Source organism: Parasteatoda tepidariorum, chromosome 9 (assembly GCF_043381705.1).
Source record: "Parasteatoda tepidariorum isolate YZ-2023 chromosome 9, CAS_Ptep_4.0, whole genome shotgun sequence".
Lineage (NCBI taxonomy): Eukaryota > Metazoa > Arthropoda > Arachnida > Araneae > Theridiidae > Parasteatoda > Parasteatoda tepidariorum.
The window spans coordinates 8,396,746-8,417,444 of record NC_092212.1 but is presented as its reverse complement, the minus strand read 5'-3'; the positions used below and the strand labels follow the sequence as shown (position 1 = coordinate 8,417,444).

The 20,699-nt window shown below is 29.7% G+C and overlaps 1 protein-coding gene and 1 long non-coding RNA gene across 3 annotated transcripts in view; one reads left to right on the top strand and one right to left on the bottom strand.

Moving 5' to 3' along the window:
* The window catches only part of LOC107449746 (nuclear receptor subfamily 2 group F member 1-A), an 81,712-nt gene extending 64,815 nt beyond the window's left edge, over positions 1–16,897 (bottom strand). The window contains exons 1-2 of one of the 2 annotated variants that reach the window (XM_016065381.3): positions 15,748–16,897; positions 841–1,368 (exon numbers count right to left, since the gene is read on the bottom strand). In XM_016065381.3, coding sequence (XP_015920867.1) covers positions 841–1,368; positions 15,748–16,093 — 874 coding nt within the window. In that variant the 5' untranslated portion in view covers positions 16,094–16,897. Of the gene's footprint in view, positions 1–840; positions 1,369–15,735 lie in introns of both variants that reach the window. The other variant, XM_071185695.1, reaches the window with a different exon arrangement.
* Positions 16,892–19,275, top strand: LOC139426506 (uncharacterized). The gene is made up of 2 exons (XR_011637820.1): positions 16,892–17,020; positions 19,038–19,275. It is a non-coding gene; the product is annotated as an uncharacterized lncRNA (long non-coding RNA).
* Positions 19,276–20,699: the final 1,424 nt, after the last annotated feature.

Sequence of the window (20,699 nt, the reverse complement as noted above, 5' to 3'; positions counted from 1 at the left end):
ACGATGATGATGTATTTTAAATATATGCTATCGAATATATTACGGGAGCGTTAGAGAGTTTAAAGAGAGTTAGCAAATGGCCTAATATTTGAATATAATAAATAAAAATATTTAAATTCCGTACAGATTTATACAATTTATTTTATTGCATTCAATGAACAAACAAACCACTTAAAGCAATTGCTCCATTCAAAAGCTCCAAAGTGAACCATTCTAAAGATCGAAAGTATTCAATTTGATCTTATTGTGTGCAAATCACATCGTCAACTTGTCATGTACAACTTATTGTATGAAAACAAATAAGATTTTTGTTAAAACTTTACCACAAAACCTTTTAAGGAACTTCAAGATTTAAAAGTGAACTATGTTATGAAAAGAATATGAAAGGGCTTCCTGCTTTAATCTTAAACTAGTGTACCCCAGCTTAATTTTATCGTCGAATAGAAAGCATTTAAATCACACAATAGCCGAAAAGCAATTAACTCATTGGACCATGTGCTTCAATATAGAATTGTCTTAGTTTTCAATTAGGGCACTACACGATAACATCCCTAGGTTATCTAGTTAGTGATGACGCATACCATCTATTGAAAACTGTGTAAAATAGCAAAAGCCATAATAGGATTAGATACAGATAGTAGTAGCAATCTTTTTTTTATCTAAATCTATCGAAATCTGCTAAGTTGACCAACTCAAAGAAACTTGCAAAAGTTGACAACTTCAAAAAGGCTAAATTCATATTTTTACCAATGGCTTTGCTTAGACAGAGAATAAGATTAAACTGTTGGTCAAATTAACAGGTCCGAAATATTAGTTAAAAATGTATAGTAAAGTACTTACCGGTGGTGAAAAGGACGATGGCCTTGAGACAACTGTACTCTGCTGCATCTACGTGCAAGGCTTTCAGTTTCTCAACTTGCTCTTGGAAGATTCTTATGTGGTCCATAAAGGCCACCACCCTGTCTGCAGCCATAGGAGAAGCAGGCAGTCCAGCCGCTGCAAGCAAGGGGGCCACATGCAAGGGCATAGAGCACTGTGAGGCATTCAGCACAAATAGTTCGCTCCAAACAAGCCTCAAGAGCGCCACCTGGTCAGCCACTTGAAGGTCAGGGAAGAATGGTATATTCCGTGCCCACTCAACAGCACTGAAGAGCAACCTTGCAGCAAGTTCGCAGATATTGTCAATGCCCATAATATTGTTCGGTTGCATACACTGGGCGTACCTGGATGGTGGATAAGGTTCAGCCCTCAACAATAATGAGATGAAACTTGAGAGATAAGAGTGAGCACCGTTGAGGTCACCGTTGGTCAGTGGGATCTGTCCAGGTAGGCCATGCTGACTCGGGGGTACCCGCCCCCGTTGAACAGCTAGAGGACAAAGAAGACACCTTGTAGTTAGCCGGCCATTGGCCTGGCATAAATTGCAATAATAAGGCAAAGACTGCATTCAAATGTAAAAGTTCACATTTTTATAAAGTTTTTAAGCATGGGTAAATAAACGTCTATAAAATATACAGCAAGAACGCTTCTTAAACTTTTATTGTAGAAGCGCTAGCAATCATTTAAAAACAATTCTTATGAGAAAATATAAAAGTTCCTAGCAATTAATTTCAAATTTCATTTTCCACACTGTGCACAAGTCAAATATAATACGACAACTAATGAGAACATTTACTGTTATCATAAGCGAGTAGAAATATTAAAATCAAATGCTTGGCAGAGAATTTCACGTAAGGTATGTGTACATAACATCTGAAATATTATGATCGAAAAGTTTAACTTAATTTATGGTTCTTTTGTGGTAAGAGAAGAACTTGATGGTTAATAACCCGGAAACTATTTTATATATAAGGAATAATTAACTAAAAAAAACTACTTTCTCTAAACGTTTCTAAAACATTTTGCGAGGAGATGAATTAGAATTAAGTTTTTTTACCAATTTTTTCTTCTTCTTTTACTTTCAAGAAATTTTTAATTCAAGATACTATCTTAATTGTTAAATAATTTTGGCACGGTGATTGTGTATGAGTAATAGTAAAACGCGTAATTGATAAGTTCAAATTAAGTAACAATAGTATGGGGGATTTAAAAAAGCACCATAATAAAATTAGTCCTTAAAGTTGGCTTAAATTATTTAAATGTCACCAAAAGAACTCAGCTGAAATTACAATCGTTTGCATCATTTACGTATGATTTTCACCAAACGGCGAGTGCCGTTCTATAAGAGGGTAAAACGTTCCACTAGAACCGCAAACCGTTCGAGCGAGCAGACGATATCGCATCATAGCACCGGCAGATGATAATCGATTAATGAACGGCGATAATGAAAACGATGAAAAATCGATCAGACGATGATGATGATGATGATCGCAAAAGAATCTTTCTCGGAGGAAAGAGGGGAAAAGAAGCGTTCTCCGCTGAGCTTTAAAGAAAAGAGGGGTAACTGCGGAATCGAGAGGCTCTGGAGCTTTTTCTCTGGAGGAGAGAGAGGATGCGTTGGAATTGATGCGCGATTCTTTTGGAACAAGAAAAGAGCGAAGGAGGGATTGTATCCTCCCCACTTCTAACGTTCGGGAGTATGATTTTTATTCTGTCGAGAGTTTCGGGGTCTGTATGGGGAAATGGAGATGCAGGCAGTTAAGAAGTCTGTTTTTTTGAAGTACTACCGATAAAAGGAAAAGAAGAATGCGAATATCTCGGTACGGACAAAACATTGACAAGTGTTCTGTACGCTTGTGTAAAAGGACGGAACAGAGCGATAAGTGGTTTTGCATTGACAAAAAGGAATTTCAGTTTCAGTTACATAGTTTATGCGACATATTTTTAAATTTAAGTGATGACCAAAAACCTTAAATATGTATTATATTTTTGCTATATATTTATATTAAAGCGGACCCGAGAAGGTAGTAACTTAAATGTTTCAACTGTAGTCTAGAAAAAGTGTCAACAAGCATTGTTACGAAGTATGCAATTAATTTAATATCCCCTGTCGACTCAATAGTTGTGAAAATTCGACTAAAAATGTTTAAAATTCAAAAAACAATTCACATTGTTGATCGGCATGTGGCAGCGTATTTCGCTTTTTCAACAAGAAAATTTGTCTTCATGCAAATTTTTTTCAATTGACAAAACGTTTAATTTTTGTAACTATAGGCATTTATAGTAAAATGCTCACAATATTTGACCAATTAAGGTGACGGAAGATATTAATCCAGAGCTATTTGATTTTACACCGTTCTAAATTATTGTAATTGACAATTTTTCAGCACCACCGCTAACATTCTGAGTTTCTTAAAAAAAATTTCTGGTCTGTTTTTATTTATAGGAATCTTAAATTTTACAAGTAAACATAATCTAAGGGGCATAATCTAGTGTATCCCTATACACTATTATAATAAAAAAAATCACATATAATCATGCATAAATAAATAGTGTTAGTTAGTCTACAGATTTAATAAACGTATGCAAAAATAAGAATTGCTGCATCAGTAACAATCTTTATTAAAACTGTTATTAGTAATCAAACTACAGGGGTTACTCCACACATTTTGCCAAAAGGTCCGATTCTCTTGAATTTGTAAAAAATCTTTTCGTAATTTTGTGAATTTGTGAAAATAGTGTGCTTATTTTGCGAATTTGTGAAGAATCTATATGTATTTTTGTGAATCTGTGAAAATAGGGTCCTATTTTCGAATAAAATCTACCCGCAAATTTGTGAAATTGTGATAAGATGGTCCCGCTTTTGGAAATTAAGAGCTATTTACTCGTAATTCTGTGAATTTGTGAAAATAGAGTCCTGTTTTTAAAATTTGTGAAAATTCTGTTCATATTTTTCTGAATCAAAAATTACAGCAGGCTATTCCTACCAGGATTTTGTTTTTGTGAATATAAGAAACTTGTAAATAATTTGTTTTTGAAAAAAACACAAAAACTATGTCTATAAAATTATGAATTACGAACGTTAAATTTAAAATGAAAAGTACAATCCGCATTTAATATAAAATATTTTTAAAAAGGATTCGTTTTTATAATAAATATTTTTGTGAGGAAAGCGTTAAAGATTTTTCTAAACACATATTTTTCTAAAATACTCCTTGATTTCATTTCTACTAAGATTTTAAATACCAAAAATTTTGAAATATCTACGTAAGAAAGATATTAAAAATCATAATCCATTAAAAATTATATCATAAAAATAACAAAATAATATTTTGAATAATACAATGGTAAAATAAATCTATAAAAATGGTAGCATTTTAGAATCATTAATAGAATACATACAAATAATCACTTAATACTAAATATTACTAAATAAAATAATTTTTTTCATTGCAAGATTGAATGAATTAAAATTCAAAATCAGAGTACTAAATAAAGACATGTTCACTTTCACTGGAAAAGATAATTTGCGCAAACCTCATATAATGAAGGGTACGTTTATAAAAAAATTTGAAATTAGAAATTGAAACAATATATCATAATATTAAAGAGCCACCGAAAATTAATTCGTTTTGAAGTCGCAAGGAATTCAGTTTTTATGTCAATTGATGATAACTTAATTATTCCGTAAAGCAATGAAAAAAACTTTTTTTTGTAAAAATCTCAAATGTTGAAGAAAAACTTTAGCTTCAATGGTTTAAATATTTTTTTAAAAAAATAATGAAAGTGAGATTTTTTATAATTTGTAAGTTCTTAAACCATGACTAAATAGAGTAGAAAGCGCAATTAATGCATGTAAGACGCTTCAAATATTAAGCTAGGATCTTAATCAGTATCTCAATAAAATATTACTGAATATGCCAGACAAATATCCCACGAATATTCTTGAGTAAGCAATTAAAATGTAACAATTAAAACTACCATTTTCTCAAAACAATAATAATAATAGTAATAACAATGTTGCTGGGCATCTATCTAATATATTCTATCTAATGATTCCTTAAAGAAATAAGAAGCCAGCAAAAAAAAAAAAAAAAAATCTTATAAATCTGAAATGCTGGAGCTAACTTTAGTAGTCCTCAATAGGCTAAATTAAAATTAATTTTATGAAATTAAGAATTTTTATAATTTTAAAATTTCTTAATCATGACTAAATAGAGTAGCATGAGCAATTAACGCGTCTAAAGCAAAGATCTCAAACAGTTTCTTAATAAAATATTACTAAATTTCGCCAAACAACCAAACCACGTATATTCTCGAGTAAACAATTAAAATTCAACAAAAAAACTATCTTTTCCTGAAAACAATAATAACAATGATGTTAATAACAATGTTTTTGAGCATCTATCTAACTTATACTTAAAAGGCTTTTCACATAGAAAACTAATTTGTGTGGAGGCTAGACACGACTTATACCCCACTTAATGCTGTGTAATTAACAGCTCTGATATCCGTGACCGCAACCACCGGTTCATACAAAAGACCCCGCGATTTAATCGGTTGCGGCAGCGAGGATGGTTTACAACATTGTCCTGGTTTAAGGCATTATTATTATCGTCGGTGAAAACCGTGGCAGACAAACCTCGAGGAGGATTTTAAATGCAATTCTGATCGTGAGACATTCCAGAATGTGTTGCTCACCCCCCCCTTTTGGATATCTAATCTTGCACAAATATGTAAAACAATTAGGCGAAATTTAGCAATCGGCAGGAATTAAAACGATGAATGAAAATTGTGTAAAATAAACAAAATCGAGTGTGTAAAAGGAATTTATTTAGGAAATCAAAACAATGTAAAATTATAATTTTTAATCAAAAATCACGAAATTCTTGCAATCTAATTCGAAATCACTTTGAAAAGTTTGATCACTTTCACTTTGAAAAGTTTGATTCGAAAAATTTTATCAAACCTCTTCTTTTCTTTCCAGTAATAATGTCTTAATATTTAAATAAAGATGTCAAAAAAATATTTGTCCAACCACTACCTATAATTAATATTAAAGGTCATACAGAAAAATAGCCAATGTTAAGTTGAAATAAAGGTTTTATAAAAATTCTATGTTATTTTTTTAAAAAGAAGTACTTTTGCTTTAGTTTACAACTACGGAAAAAAAATTTTTTTTTTTACGCTTCAAGTAATGGAGTGTATGTTATATTAATCGATATTCACCAATTTAAACTTAGTTATCGATATTCACTAACTAAAATTAAAGCTTTTTAATGGTTTAGATGTAAAAATCTTTTTGTTGCATCAGCAAAATATAAAATAAGATGATCAAGAAGAGTTTATTGTCTTAAATTTTTTGATATTGCGGGAAAGTTGACTATCAACATTTAGTCAAAACTATATATAACTATTATCAAAACTATCATCATTTAAAAGTACACAAAACTTTACAACTCCGTATTGATATCTTCTCTTGCTTCAATCGGCATAAAATAGTTAATATTTGTTTAAAAATGCTTGAAATTCAGTTGTTTGGTTAGCGCGAGCGCTTAAAAACAAGTAGCTACGCATAATAATACTAGACAATGTGAATAAATATCTCTACAATATTTTATAATCTAGATATATCTTTTCCCAGCACACGGACAAAGAAAGTCCTTATTTATTTACTGCGTTGGTAACAAGGAATTAAAATATCAGGTGTATGAGCTGTCATACAAATATCCGAATGAAAATTATTTCCTGAACGAAAAGCTGAAACTAACAAGTTCAGAAGAATTGGAGGTGAAAATTTCATATTTACAAACAAAGTGCTCTATATTATGTTTTGATTAGACTTATGTAGGTCCTACAATAATAATAATTTTACTCATAATAACAATGATAATAATAGCTTTGCAGTGAAAATTTAATGTTCTGAAGTTTAAGTTCTGAAATTTATAATTTTTCTATTTTAAACAAAGTTGTGAATATTCAATAGTTTAAAGTATTTTTAAATTTAATTTAAACAAAGCTTGACAAATCTTACATAAATAATCATGTAAAATTCTCTGCTTTGGTCCACTTCCCATGCGAAAAATCTTCCCTAAAATAAAAGCTTTTTGTAAATGTAGCGAATGACAAACAATAAACATAAGAAAATAAAAAAAATTGTGGTGATTTTGATAATTTTGGAGATGGGATTGGAATTTTGTCCCCATAAACTAAAACAAAATAGCATTTCTTTCCCCCCTGATCTTCAAATCACATTTTGATTTATTTAGAATACATAGTATATTTTTGGAGAAAAAAAATATAAATTATTTTTACATCGTTTACTGTTTATTAATTGATGTATTATTTTTACGCAGAAATGTGATTACATGGTGGGAACTCTGGACTTTCAAACCGGATATTTTTTACTATCAATAGTAATACACGTTAAAAATGAATTATAAAAAAATACTAATTAAATATATGAAAAAATTTATTATCTCAGAGGTTTTTTTTTATTTTTAAACTTAGCATCTGTTTGGTTTCAAGCTAGTTTGAGTAGGGTAATTTTGCATTTTGTCCCCACCCCCAAAAAATATATATATATCGCTATGTCGCTGTAGCAAAGGTCGTTTTCTTCTTTCAAAATCGAGATAGGTGTGAAATAGTTTAATGGTTTTTACTACCGGTTTTTTCTCTTTTCACGGAGACAAACAGCCCTGGGTACAGCAAGAAAAACCAAATTTTAATTTAAATACGATTTAAATTTTTTGTTTCATGATTCCGTTGAAGACAACGCATATCGTCTCTAATATTTAATGCATTAGTAATCAATACTCGAGTGTGTAGGGGCACTAGATGAAGTTATAGGGCTCGAAATAGATTAAAATATTGATTTCCTATTGGTGGTCTAAAAAGTGCTTTGTTCACTCATATTGTCACCCTTTTATCTCCCCTTCACGCCAAGGCTGTCTTTTGGCGACATAAATTATTCATACCCACATTTGCTCCCAATTCTATCATCGCCTAATAACCAAGAAATGGTAGGGGAACAGAGGTGCATAGACACATATTTTTTCATTAAGGGACCTAGAGGGTTTTTCCAATCAAGATTTGCAAACTTTTCCCCCCGCTCAAATATGACCACAAATACGCTAATTAATTAGAACTGGCGGTATTTTAAGATACGAAATCAGACACAAAAACGTACTTTATCTAAATGAACATACCTTTTCTCCCCGCTGAATTAGAATATTTGATCCCTTAAATATAGGGGATAGCCGCAATCCGAGAAATATGGTCACAATAGTTTGGCTAAGAGAGCAGTCCAAAGATTGGATCTCTAGATGTTAATTTTGCTTCATGAGAATTTAGCAATATCTCGAGAACTTTCAAAACGAATTAAAATTCTTTGCACATTATTATAAAATTAGTTTGTCCAAAGAAAATTCCATGCAAACAGTAACTTTTGGTAAACATTTTTATTTATTACTAATTGAAAAGATTTTCGATTGTTAAGTATAGAATTTTGTACGTCATTTTAAAGAATGTAATTTTACATGACAAAACACAATAAATCAAAGACGAAATATCGAAGAAATTGAATTCTGTGCACACGACTTTTTTTTAAAAAAAAAAAATTAGATTTCTCGTGTACTATTACATCGACTTCACTCAAATTTGTATTTTATCATGTAAAATTACGTTATTTAAAGTGAAGCAAAAATGTTATTAATTAATAAAGTAATAATCAGTAACTGCAAGTCATTATTTAGCAGCACATTTCCTCTAACTCACACCCTCGAGCCATTATGATTGAGTCCTAGATGTGAAGATCAGATCATTAGATCAAAATAATTTTTTTCTTTTTATATAGTTGACTTAAGAAAAATTGGCATAGATTTATGTTATAAGTTTGCATTCAAATCAATTGCAAAAGTAGCCTGGCAATGAAATGATTTATTTTTAGCTGAGCGTTGTTTATAAAACATTAATTAAAGCGTAAAACATATCTAAGAGCTTTTAAAAGCACGCTGAAAAAACGATTAAGTAAGGAGGTCATTCATATAATGAAACCGTTTTAATTAAAATGGGCATCATCTTTAACAAAATTGATTAATTAAGTTATAATAATATTCATAAACTTTTCATGCCTCCTTTCTTTCACGAATATTTTCAAGGTTTTCCTTTAAATTTTTTTATTTTCTCATACAGCTAGCAATCTTCAAAGATAAAATCTTCTTTAAAGATAAAATCTAGTACTTTCTACAAAAGAATTTTCAAAATAATAGAGATTTTTTTTTTCTTCAAAAAAACCTTTTAAGGTTTTAGATTTTTGTTTCATTTTGTGCCAAATTTTTTAAAAACGTAAAACATATTTACATCGACAAAGTAAGCAGATCGTATTAATCGGGATTCATAGTTTCCCCTTACCTATTTATAAAAATAAGAAAAGTACTTCGCACTCAACGAGTTTTCTCGTGTATTCACTTCCTATCACGATAAAAATGAAATCTTCACAAGCATGTCATCAATGTATGAAATCTTCATTACCGTCAATGTTCGTACAGTCAATTGTCAATGAATACCTAGTCAATTGTATAGAATGCTAATAGTTTTTCATCAGTCATTCTATAGAATGAGGAGTCATTGTAAAAAATTATGACGCACTTTGCTCAGTCGCTTTCTTAGAATGCCTTTAGTTTTTCATTATTAATTACCATTTGTAAAATTGTAGTCATTATATAGAATTCGCTAAGACGACAATGTATAAAATTATTAATGTTGTTAGCATCTCTAAGGCATTCTATCGAATAACTAACGAAAAACTAAAAGCTTTCTATACAATGACCGGGCGAAATGGATGATTAATCTCATGTATAATAATTTGATTAAAAGGCTAAGATTTTCAAAGACTTGATATTCAACAAAATGCCAGCATATCATATAACATTGACGAAAACAGCTATATCAGACTTTCTATATAATGTAAGCGTTTTGACAATTGTCTTTAGAATTGTACACAGGAATTAAACATACCTCAAACATTTATTACATTAGTTTTTATTATACTTTTGCCTCAATTTTAATACTTATACTATTTGAAGTTATATTTAGTCATTTAAATTATTTATATGTAGTGTATGTAGTATTAAATTACTTATATGGGGCTAAAATCATTTAATATAGTATTAAATCATTTTATATGGGGCTAAACTCTGCTAAGGAAAATAGAAACGAATATTTTGTTTGAGCGAATATAACGAATTCAATTATAGATAGAATAACGAATATAATTTAATTTGCAACCAATATAATAATAGATAAAAATATAAACGAAAAACCACTTTGTAACATACTAATTTTTTAGAAAAAAAAGTTACATAACATACAAGCATAGCCCTCAACATTTGAGTACTTTTGCTAGCACTAGGAAAACCTTTCTCTGAAACTACGGAAATTCTGTAATAGTTGTAGGGTATGCATAAAGGTATATATTAGCGGATCCCAAAAAGTGGTCCGCGGAACCACAGGGTTCCCTGAACGGGCTTCAAGAGTTAAAATTTTCTTAAACAGTTTTTTTTTATTTTGCATATTTGAAACCTACAATTATATTTTGATCCTATCAATGACCCATTAGTTACTTAATTTTTTTTCTTCTGTCTTTACTGTATTACTTAAAGCAAAATGCTAACAAAAAAGAAATAGCACATTTTTAGGAGAAAAAAATGTACATCATTTTTCAAATAACTATGTATGGAATAAATTATGTAAAGGACATCTATTTATATAATATTGTATTAGTACTTAACATCACGCTTTTTAAACCAAAAACTAAATTGTTAATAAGGAAATATGTTACCCAAATAACCATTTTCAACGTTAGCAGTTCTTCTTAGTTTTAACCATAATTCGGCTTATTTCATTCATTTTCAGCTTATGTTTATTCACCAAAAATAAACTCAAGGCAAAACTAGATTCAACTCCAGGACTGTGAATATAACTGTCTGATATGAAACTTAATTAAAGATTATTAATGACGATTTAAGAAAATCCGGTCTTCTTAAGTATTTTCAAAATAAAGCAGTTTTTTATAGGTTAATACTTTAACAATTGTCTTTATAAACTCCATTGATTATACTTTATTATTCATCTATAATACTGTTATTAAGTCAGGGTGCCGTAGAAAGAATGCTGATCAATTAGGAGCTCGAAAAAAATTGAGAGTCGCTGGTACACTTCTACGAAGATACACTAAACTTATATAAAATATTTATCTTTATTGAACTATAATTTAATAAATATTTTGGAATAAATTCTAAAATTTTAACATTTCTTATGCGATCCACGATGTGTTAAGCTAAAGGAAAAGAAAAATATTCAATCTTCAGTTGGTATATAATTTGATAAAATAATGACTAAAGAATAAAATAGTCGCCTAACTGCATTCTCTCAATTAAGATAATTTTCGAAACCAGGCATTTATTGAACCCGACGATTAAAGATTCTAAAACCATCCTTCGGAAAGAAGAATACTTCCTCATCGATCGAATAAACAAGCTTTACCGTTTTCTGAATAAGGAACTAAATAATTAACCGGACAGAGGCAAACGAACTTTTTCACAGAGAAGAAAAATCTTTAAAAAGCAACGACTTGACCTATAATTTATGCCCCATATTCCCCCCATTATTAACTTTTGATTTAAAACATTCCGTCGAGTTCGAATCGGTACTTTCTGTTTAGAAATATCACTTATGCGGCATTGTCACGAGATCTATTAATTAGGAAAGAAAAAGCGTTTTATTTACTTTAAATTTTATTTATAATTCATGAAAATTAGAGAAATTTTGCGTTTACATTTTATTGCCGGATCAGAAACATATTGTCATGTTTTTAATAATTTAAGGAATAAAAATTTTTTTATAATTTTAAAAACAATTATTAAAACTACATACTTTTACGTCCAATTATTATAGCTTAGGTTTAAAAGCTTTTTAATGTCGATTTATTTAAAAGCTTTGTGGGTGTTCAATATTTTAAATTTAAAAAAAAAAAAAAAAAAAAAAAAAAAAATTTTTTTAAAAACAGTTCCCAGCTTAAGCAATACTACCAGTTTATTATTTGACTTTTTATATGTATAATTTAAATTATCAACGTCGTTTGAATGAATTTATTTCAAATAAATTGATTAAACCAAAAAACTAATGCATGAGCAAAATTGATACGAGCAAAATACTTTCATAACAATTTGGTGGTGATTTATGCTTGGTTATTTTAACTGTTGGTAATTAATATAAGTATTTTGTGCACTACTACTACACGTTATTTGCAGTGAATTATTTACTACAACTTTCTTATTAATTTGGAAGACAATTTCAATGTAAAAAATATTTTTCCCCTTCAAAACTTATTAGAGAATGTAAATCTTTTCGCTAGAAATTTTTTCCTTTTAAAAATAATGATAAAATAAAAGTATCTATATAATATAACGATCTCATTTAAAATATTAAAGATAAGTTGTAGCCAAATAAGCCATTAAATTACAAGAAAGTTTAGTTACATGAAGAAAAAGAGGTTATTCCTTATTTATTAAATATTTTTTAAAAGCCTATGAGTGAAGGTAAATTGACAAATGATAAAAATAATTTTTTTCTTAAAATAACACATCAAATTAGGTGATCACACAAACAATTTAAATCATCCGTGTTAATATAAAATTTTACTAAAAATCTGTGTAAAAAGTACTACGCTTTGCAGAAAATATATTCAGCATAGGACTTTAAAGCAAACTTGTATATAAAAAAAAGTAATATAACTGCGAATTTTTATTTCATGTTTTTTTATTTATTTATTTTTCCTCATTATATTTCGAACAGAAGCTGCCACACAATCGCAAATGTTTTAAGAAAGAATAAAAATCAATTGAATAAGTCCATAAAGAGAGACTTTTCATAATTATGCACATTAGAAATTGTTTAGGATTCATTTATCGAATTATAAAAAAAGTTTCAATTGTTTGAAAGATAAGAATACATTTCGAAGAAAACCTTGGGTAAATTTTAATTCATTGTTTGTTTCGCATTCTGTATGAAGCTCATGCACGTAAGTCTCTACGCAAAGTGTCTATGGCACATCAGAGTTCCGTAGAAGAGATTTCTTTCTTTTAAAACAAGAATTGATTTTTGAAACCTGTCATTATATTTAAGTTTAATCATTATTTATTTGTATTCTCGTTATTTTGATGAAATTATACAAGTGAAATGCTAGCTTTAAAAAAAAGTGCTTTTTTAAAAAAAAAAAATATAATAATTACCCAGGTATTTCCCATTTAACTTTAGAATTCGAAGAAAATAACCGAATTCAACAATTAAGAAATGTTTTCCTGTGATTTGCACACTCAACAGTTTTTTTCGCTTTCATTTCAACGAAAACTGTAATTCAGCTTATTTGATTCATCTCCAGTTTCTACCTACACCAAAACGGAATTCAAAGCTAGAATAGATGAAACTACAGACCTGTTAATTCAACTGTCTGACACAAAACCCAATAATAAGACTATCATTGACAAAACGATGATAAAGTTAAATTATTATCTCACAATAAATGTTTTCAAAATGATAAGTAGTTTTTCTTGGTTAATATTTTACAAATTGCTAATGAACTTTATTTTTTAATCGCAGTCCCTTTTAGAGATCCGTTACCGGTAAAAATTAGAAACGGTTTTCAAATATACCACTAAGCACTCCCTTAAATTTTGATTATAAATAAAAATTTGTCAAAGTCAGCTTATTCTTTTTAATTCATTTCACCAACCCTTTTTTTAATTTATAAGGAAAACACCGCAAAGGATGCATATTGAAAATAAAACATTAAAAATAGCACATTAATTATAAAAATTCAAATTCAAATTCGGAAGCAAGAGAAAGAGTGATATTCTAACCTAGCTTTAAATCTTTGAAAAAATTCGAAAATGCCACTGCAGGTGACTATTTTTTTGTGTTTAGTTAGTTTAAAATTCATTCCTACTTGCTATTCATATTTCCTTTTAGTAGTTTCTATGGTTCTTCGATTAACATGGTCATAAGGTTTTTTAATGTGTAGTTACATTCATGTGTTTTCATTAATACACTTTAGAAAATGTTTGGGTATGCAAAGATGGTATTTACCTCGTAGAATCACATACATGGTTGAACTGTTGAGATTTTCAGATATTTGAGCCAGACAGTTGAATTAACTAATTAATAATATAATACATCGAAGTTCGATTTTGCTGATCTATCAAATTATTTTTTTTTCAATATATATGGTTTAAGAAGAACTTGAAGCAGAAGTATATTTAATGCTCAGCGTGAAGAAAAAAGTGCACAACGATTAAAAAAAAGAAAAAAGAAAATCAATATTCACTAGTTAATCCATTACCATTAATTAACTGACTATTAATTTTACTTGGAAAACTAAAAATTCAAAAAACGGAAACATTGCTTGTAAAGTAAAAAGGCATGTCAAAATACCAACAAGATGAATCAAAAATTATTATCAGCATTTTAAATTTTCATCTTAACATGTAGAATATACTATCTGCAAAAGTGACGTGAACTACCTCAAGTTAGTTATATGACGGAAAGTCTAGAACACAAACGAGATAAATTAGTCAGAAAACAATTGCTTTCAAATTTAGTTTTTTTGAGATAATGGTAATAAACAAAAAGTTATTTCGAAAAAAAAAAAACAGTTTATGATCAGCCCAAAACAACATTACTGATTAAATNCATGATTAATCAAAAATTAATATCAGCATTTTACATTTTCATCTAAACATGTAGAATATACTATCTGCAAAAGTGACGTGAACTACCTCAAGTTAGTTATATGGCGGAAGGTCTAGTAGAACACGAACGAGATAAAATCAGTCAGAAAACAATTGATTTGATATTTAGGTTTTTTGAGATAATGGTAATAAACTAAAAGTTATTTTGAAAAAGTAATAAAAAAAGAAAAAAACAGTTTATAATCAGCCCAAAACAACATTACTGATTAAATAACCTTTTTATTCACATTTAAACTATTTATCTGCTGTAGTGATCAAGATTCTATTATTTTAAAACTTATTAAACCAAGTGCCGAATATCTCTGATAATATTAAAACAGATTGAAGCATTAAAAATATTGCTCATGCATGGGTTACTAAATTATGTCAAAGACAAAACTATAGAAAAGTGCAATTAATCAATTCGCATAAGTATAATGATTCTATTAAAAAAGATTCTACTCACACAATTCAATGAAATTCAATTGAAAATTATCAGATTAACGAGTTTTTAAAATACGTCGTAAACAAAATAATCATTCAAAAGCTTTGGATATTTCAGATCATAATTGAGAAGTTAAAAGTTTACATTTTTAATTTTTTTTTAACAAAAGTTTATCAGTTGACACATTAATCAAAATTGGTCCCTATTTTATAAAATTAACGGAAATAATAGTTTTTATTTAATGCAACGGATCGTATGTTTTTTTCTTTATATTATTAATTTAGACTTAAAATATAACCAAGAATTAATAAGACAAGTTTTGATACATGAGTTAATTAATTAAGCAGTAAAATATAGTATTAATTTACTATAATAAATACATTTTTCAAAATCAAATGCAATTTTGGAATTAACTTTACTAACACAGTATAAACTGAGCCTAATATATAAATACGGCACATTACAAGGCCAATTGTTAACTATAATATATTACAACCTAAAATTTTTCTTAACTACAATATCAACTATTACTGTGATGTAATCATGTCATACATTCTATGGAAAAGTAAATCAATTACTATGTCTACTTCTGAATATTAATTGATTAATTGATAAAAAAATTACCAGAGCACCTACCCTCTCTTCTCATGCCCATTTTGAGACATTTTTTCAGACGACAGTACTGACATTGATTCCGGTGGTGTTGGTCAATGGGGCAGTTCCTGTTGCCCCTGCACGTATAAGACAAGTTCCGCCGGACACTTCTCTTGAAGAAAGATTTACAGCCTTCGCATGTGAATTGACCATAGTGCTTGCCGCTTGACTTGTCCCCACAGACGACACACTCGATCTGTTGCTGCTGTTGACCACCAGACTGACCCTTGTCCGAACTAGAGGGGGTGCCTGGAGGTTGGGGAGCAATGTCCGGCGGCTCGACCACAGTCGTCGTAGGGTCCCTCCATGGGGTCACTGCCAGGGCCATAGGTGGTGTGGTCGTGCTAGATGTCGAAGTACTAGGTCGACGTTCGAATGAACCCGCTGGTTGGGGCTGGCTCGGCCAAGGGCCTGCCAGCAGCGGGTGAAATGGCCCCAACTGCAGAGTTCCCGGAACCGTTGGGGACGGCCCTGGGGTTGCTGTCCACTCCGGAATCAACAGCTTTTGGCCTTGGTGAAGGCTGGCCACAAGGGCTAGCCTTGTTTATTTCCAAAGAAAGTTCAAAAACTGTTCGGATAAATCAAAGTCGCTGGTTGTTAATGCTACACTGAGCATCAACTGTTATTTTTATTCTGTGTCAAACGATCTAAAAAAGACAAAAATTGTCCATAGTTTGAATCGACGACAATTGTAAAGTCCACTTAAGAAATGTCAATTGAGTATAGAACAAACACTCATGTAAACAGACACCAAGTCATGCCAGACGATCTTTCGCTTTCCTCCTCAAACGATCTGAGAGTCAACGTGAAGTGGAAGCTTTTTCTCCGCTGAACCGTATTCTGGTCGAACGAACCGACACGCCGAACGGCGAGATCTCGTCTGTTCGGGGTGCCTGAACTATGACACCCCCAACAGAACGCGGTTGCCAAGGAGACGGGGAGGGGGGGTCATTAAAGTTCAAGCAGGCTATTAGCGGCGCGATAATCCGCCGGTTCGTGGCCCCGGGTCCCGCCCTCGGTGCTCTGCCATTGGTCGAGGTGGGCGGGAGGCTTGCGCGTCCAATCGACGGAGGTCGTGCCGAGAGCACGTGCACTCTTGCACCCGCCACGCGCTTGCTCTTGGCAACTTTTTGTTGTGATAGTTGGCGAATTTTTCTTCTACGATTGAGTGGCGCTGGATCGCCAAGTTTTAAACTCCTAAACATACACTTCCACAGGTTCTACTCAAAGATTCGAGTGCTGGCGCGAGTAAAAAGTATGTTTTAGCGTTGATTAGTTTTTGTGCATATACAAAATGTATTCAAATTAGAGCATTTTTGAAGAATATTTCCTACTGTTAATGTTAAGAGAAAAAAAAACTCTTATCTTTTTTTATTTATTAATTTTATCTGATAAAAAATCAATTTTTTAATATTAGCGGTTAATATTTCTATAAATTATTTTAGCTGCATTTCAGCTGTTATTTAACTATTTTATCAATTTTTTATTATAAGTTATTTAATGTTTTCTCAAATTTTATTATCATTTGCGAAATCTAAATTTAATGTTTAGCAAATATTAGTTTCTTAACATTTTAAAGTTATTTTATCAACTTTAAGTTATTTTAGGTAATAAATCGGATTTATTTTTTCGTGTTAACACAATAATGTATTTGTTCGCGCAAGTGGTCGTTAATATCAGGGATAAATAAGATTTAAAATTTTTTTCCATAATATAAGAAAAAAATAATAATAAATAAATAAAATTTTATTCTAGCTTGGTAAAATAATTTATTTTGAATCAATTTCATTTGAATTATGTAAATATTGTTAGATTTATTTAAACATTTATAGTAAAACCTAGATATCATAACTTAAAATTAAATACCAAAGAAAAAAGTAATGATTGTAACATTTTTGACGATATGAAAAAATATGATATCGTTTTAGAACTATGTAGGATACATTGTTTTTTTTTTTTTAAGCGGAAACAATAGTATGAATTTATTTTTTATTGCACTTTGGGAGAATGCCAATTACATTTAAACAATTCAATTCTGATAAATGTAATGCTTAGAACATTATTATATTTATAGTTTGCAGCAAGTTTTTTCTCAAAATATTTTTTCTAAAAAGGTTCTGTTTTTATAAATGCGTGAAAAAAAAACTCAGAATTTCCTGAATTTGCAGAATTAATGCACCGTAGGAAATCAAGAATATGGAGTTGGAGTAGTCGAAGTAGAAGAAAATCGGAATTAATTAAAGTCGAAAAAGATTTCGTAGGAGTCGGAAAATTTTGCTTGTCTCCGTCTTCAGTTAGTTTAAAGCTAGGTTCGTAAATTAAAATATGAAGTAGAAAAAAAAAGATCTCCATCTTAAAATTACTTAAATAACTGTTAACAATTATTTCAATAAATATTTACAATTGCGCAAAGAAACCCTCGGTAGCTCAGGGAATAGAGCTCTCCCTTCTCATTGAGGTAACCTAGGTTTGAATCCCAGCCTCTACTGATAGATACGCGTTCTTCTCATAGCTTACATCCACCATAGTGCCAATATAAAATATCCTCACTGGTAGACATAGCGTGGGTTAGAGTTCCCTTGCCGTCAGGCTAGCCGTGTGAGATTTTCCTCTCCATATAACGCAAATGAAGGTTAGTTCCATCAAAATATTTTTACAAAAACTAGTTTGTCACAATCGAAGAGTTTCATTGTCTTCTGGATTGGGTTTAAAATTGCAACCTTTTTTAATGCCGGTAATAAAATAAAATTATGCATACAAAAATATTACTCGATTGAGCTTTATGACAATTATGTAAATTATTAATTATCATAAACTTAATTATATCCGTTGTACATTTTTGAACCAATAATAATTGAAAAAAACACAGAAAATCAATGAAACAAATGAAAAAAAATTGAGATTTATGAATGAATCATTAATAAGTTATCTCTTAATTTGAAATTCCCTAACCAAATTCTTGTTAATTAAATTACTACGTTAATTTAAAAAAAAAAGTAATGAATTTAAAGTATCATTTATAATAATTATAAAAAAATATAAAAAAAAAAAGCTGGAGGAAAATTGTATCGCAGTATTTGAGAGAAAGATTTTGCGGAGTATACTGGGTGGTGTAAAGGAAAACAATAACAGGAGAATGATATTTAACTCTGAACTGTACAAGATTTATATATAATATTATTAAATAAATGAAAATAAATAAAATGAATGGGATTGTCCATGTGATTCGTATTGAGTGATGACAATACAATCAAAAAGGTGTTGCCTTTTAGATCACTGGAACAAGAAAGCGAGGAAGGTGGCGGTTGAGATGGGCTGATTCGGTGGAGTCTAATTTTCTTGCTATTAATGAAAAGAATTGGAAATCAAAGATAAATCGGAGGTCGTTATGGAGAAATCTTCGGAGGAAGGCATTGGCCCCCATTGGGCTGTCTGGCCAACTATGATGATGATGATTATAATAGTTTCCTATTGATGAATATTTATTAAAAAAAATTTTTTTGTCATTAAGACGTTTATAGTTTATATTTATTCGTGCAATATATATAAATAAGTCATTCTTTTTCTGGTTTTGCATAATTACATTATTTAGCACAAATTTAGTTTTTAAAATTTGAATTTTCAACTGATATGTTATATTCAAAGTAAGTACATTTTACTTTAATGAATAAAAATCGAAACATAAAACTGGAAAATAAAAATTGCTTACTATAAATATTTTTCTGGGATGAGGGGAGAAATTTTAAGTGAGTATAAGATGGATTCTGAATCGAGGTTTGAGGAATATATTTTTTTTAATATTTTAACTTTTTATTACCTCTAATGCTACGAGAGTTTCAAATTTTCATACTAATTTGTGTAAATTTTTATTTTTTTTTCGTTTAATGCAAATTAACTATTACATTTTGCACACAACTGAATAAGATGTGTAATCAAAATAATAATATTTAATTGATAATTTAAATTAATATAATGGCGATATAGTGTATTTGTTTTTATGCAAACAAGTTTAAGTATGAATTTCATAAATAATAAATTTTAAAAATGCAAGTAGTAAAATTTTTACTAAAAAATACCTGTATCGGTATTACACTGGTACACAATCAACAGTTGGTTATATGACTGAGACAATAAAACAGAACCGGTGTAGTGCGACAGAAATTTCGTCACACTAAAGAAATACATATGTTACTGTTAAAGTTTATAATTCATTAATAGAATAACTGGACCTGTAAGTTACAGTATATATAATCGATGAATATATATAATATATTCATCGATTGGATGGATTTTACGTATAATCGATGAAAAATTTCATGCTTTACCTAGTTATTCTACGAAATAATTAGTGATAAACCGTTAAAATGAAAAATAACAGTTTCAAACTTATTTTATAAATTAATTGATTCTAAATAGGTAAAATCTCTCGAAAAATACATTTTATCCCTATTGCAGATGATTAATTGATAAATAATAGGAAAGATAAATGATAAGGATGATATAATTTAGTATTCCTTAGATTAATAACAACGACTAAGAGCAACGGAATGAAGCGTACACACACGTTATTGCAAAACAGCTATAAAAGGCTAAAAATTGACTAAAAGCAGCTAGAACAGGTTCAAAGAACTTACGAGTGCAGTATTTCATACAGAATATCTAGTTGAGTCATAGAATTCAATCATTTTAAGTACTTTAAATGACTTGCCTAGTTATTTCATAAAATACCAAGTTTTTCTATGAAGTAACGGATTTCACACTTTAACGGTAACAAATGTAATACACACTTTAAAGTAAAGAGTTAGAAAATTAATTAAAAAAAATAATAGTTTCTAAAATTGTCAAAAATATAGAACGGCAACAAGATTAAGCGAGAAAACAATAAAGTTTTTGTTTTTGATGATGTGGAAAAAGTCGTAGAAATACATGTCAAC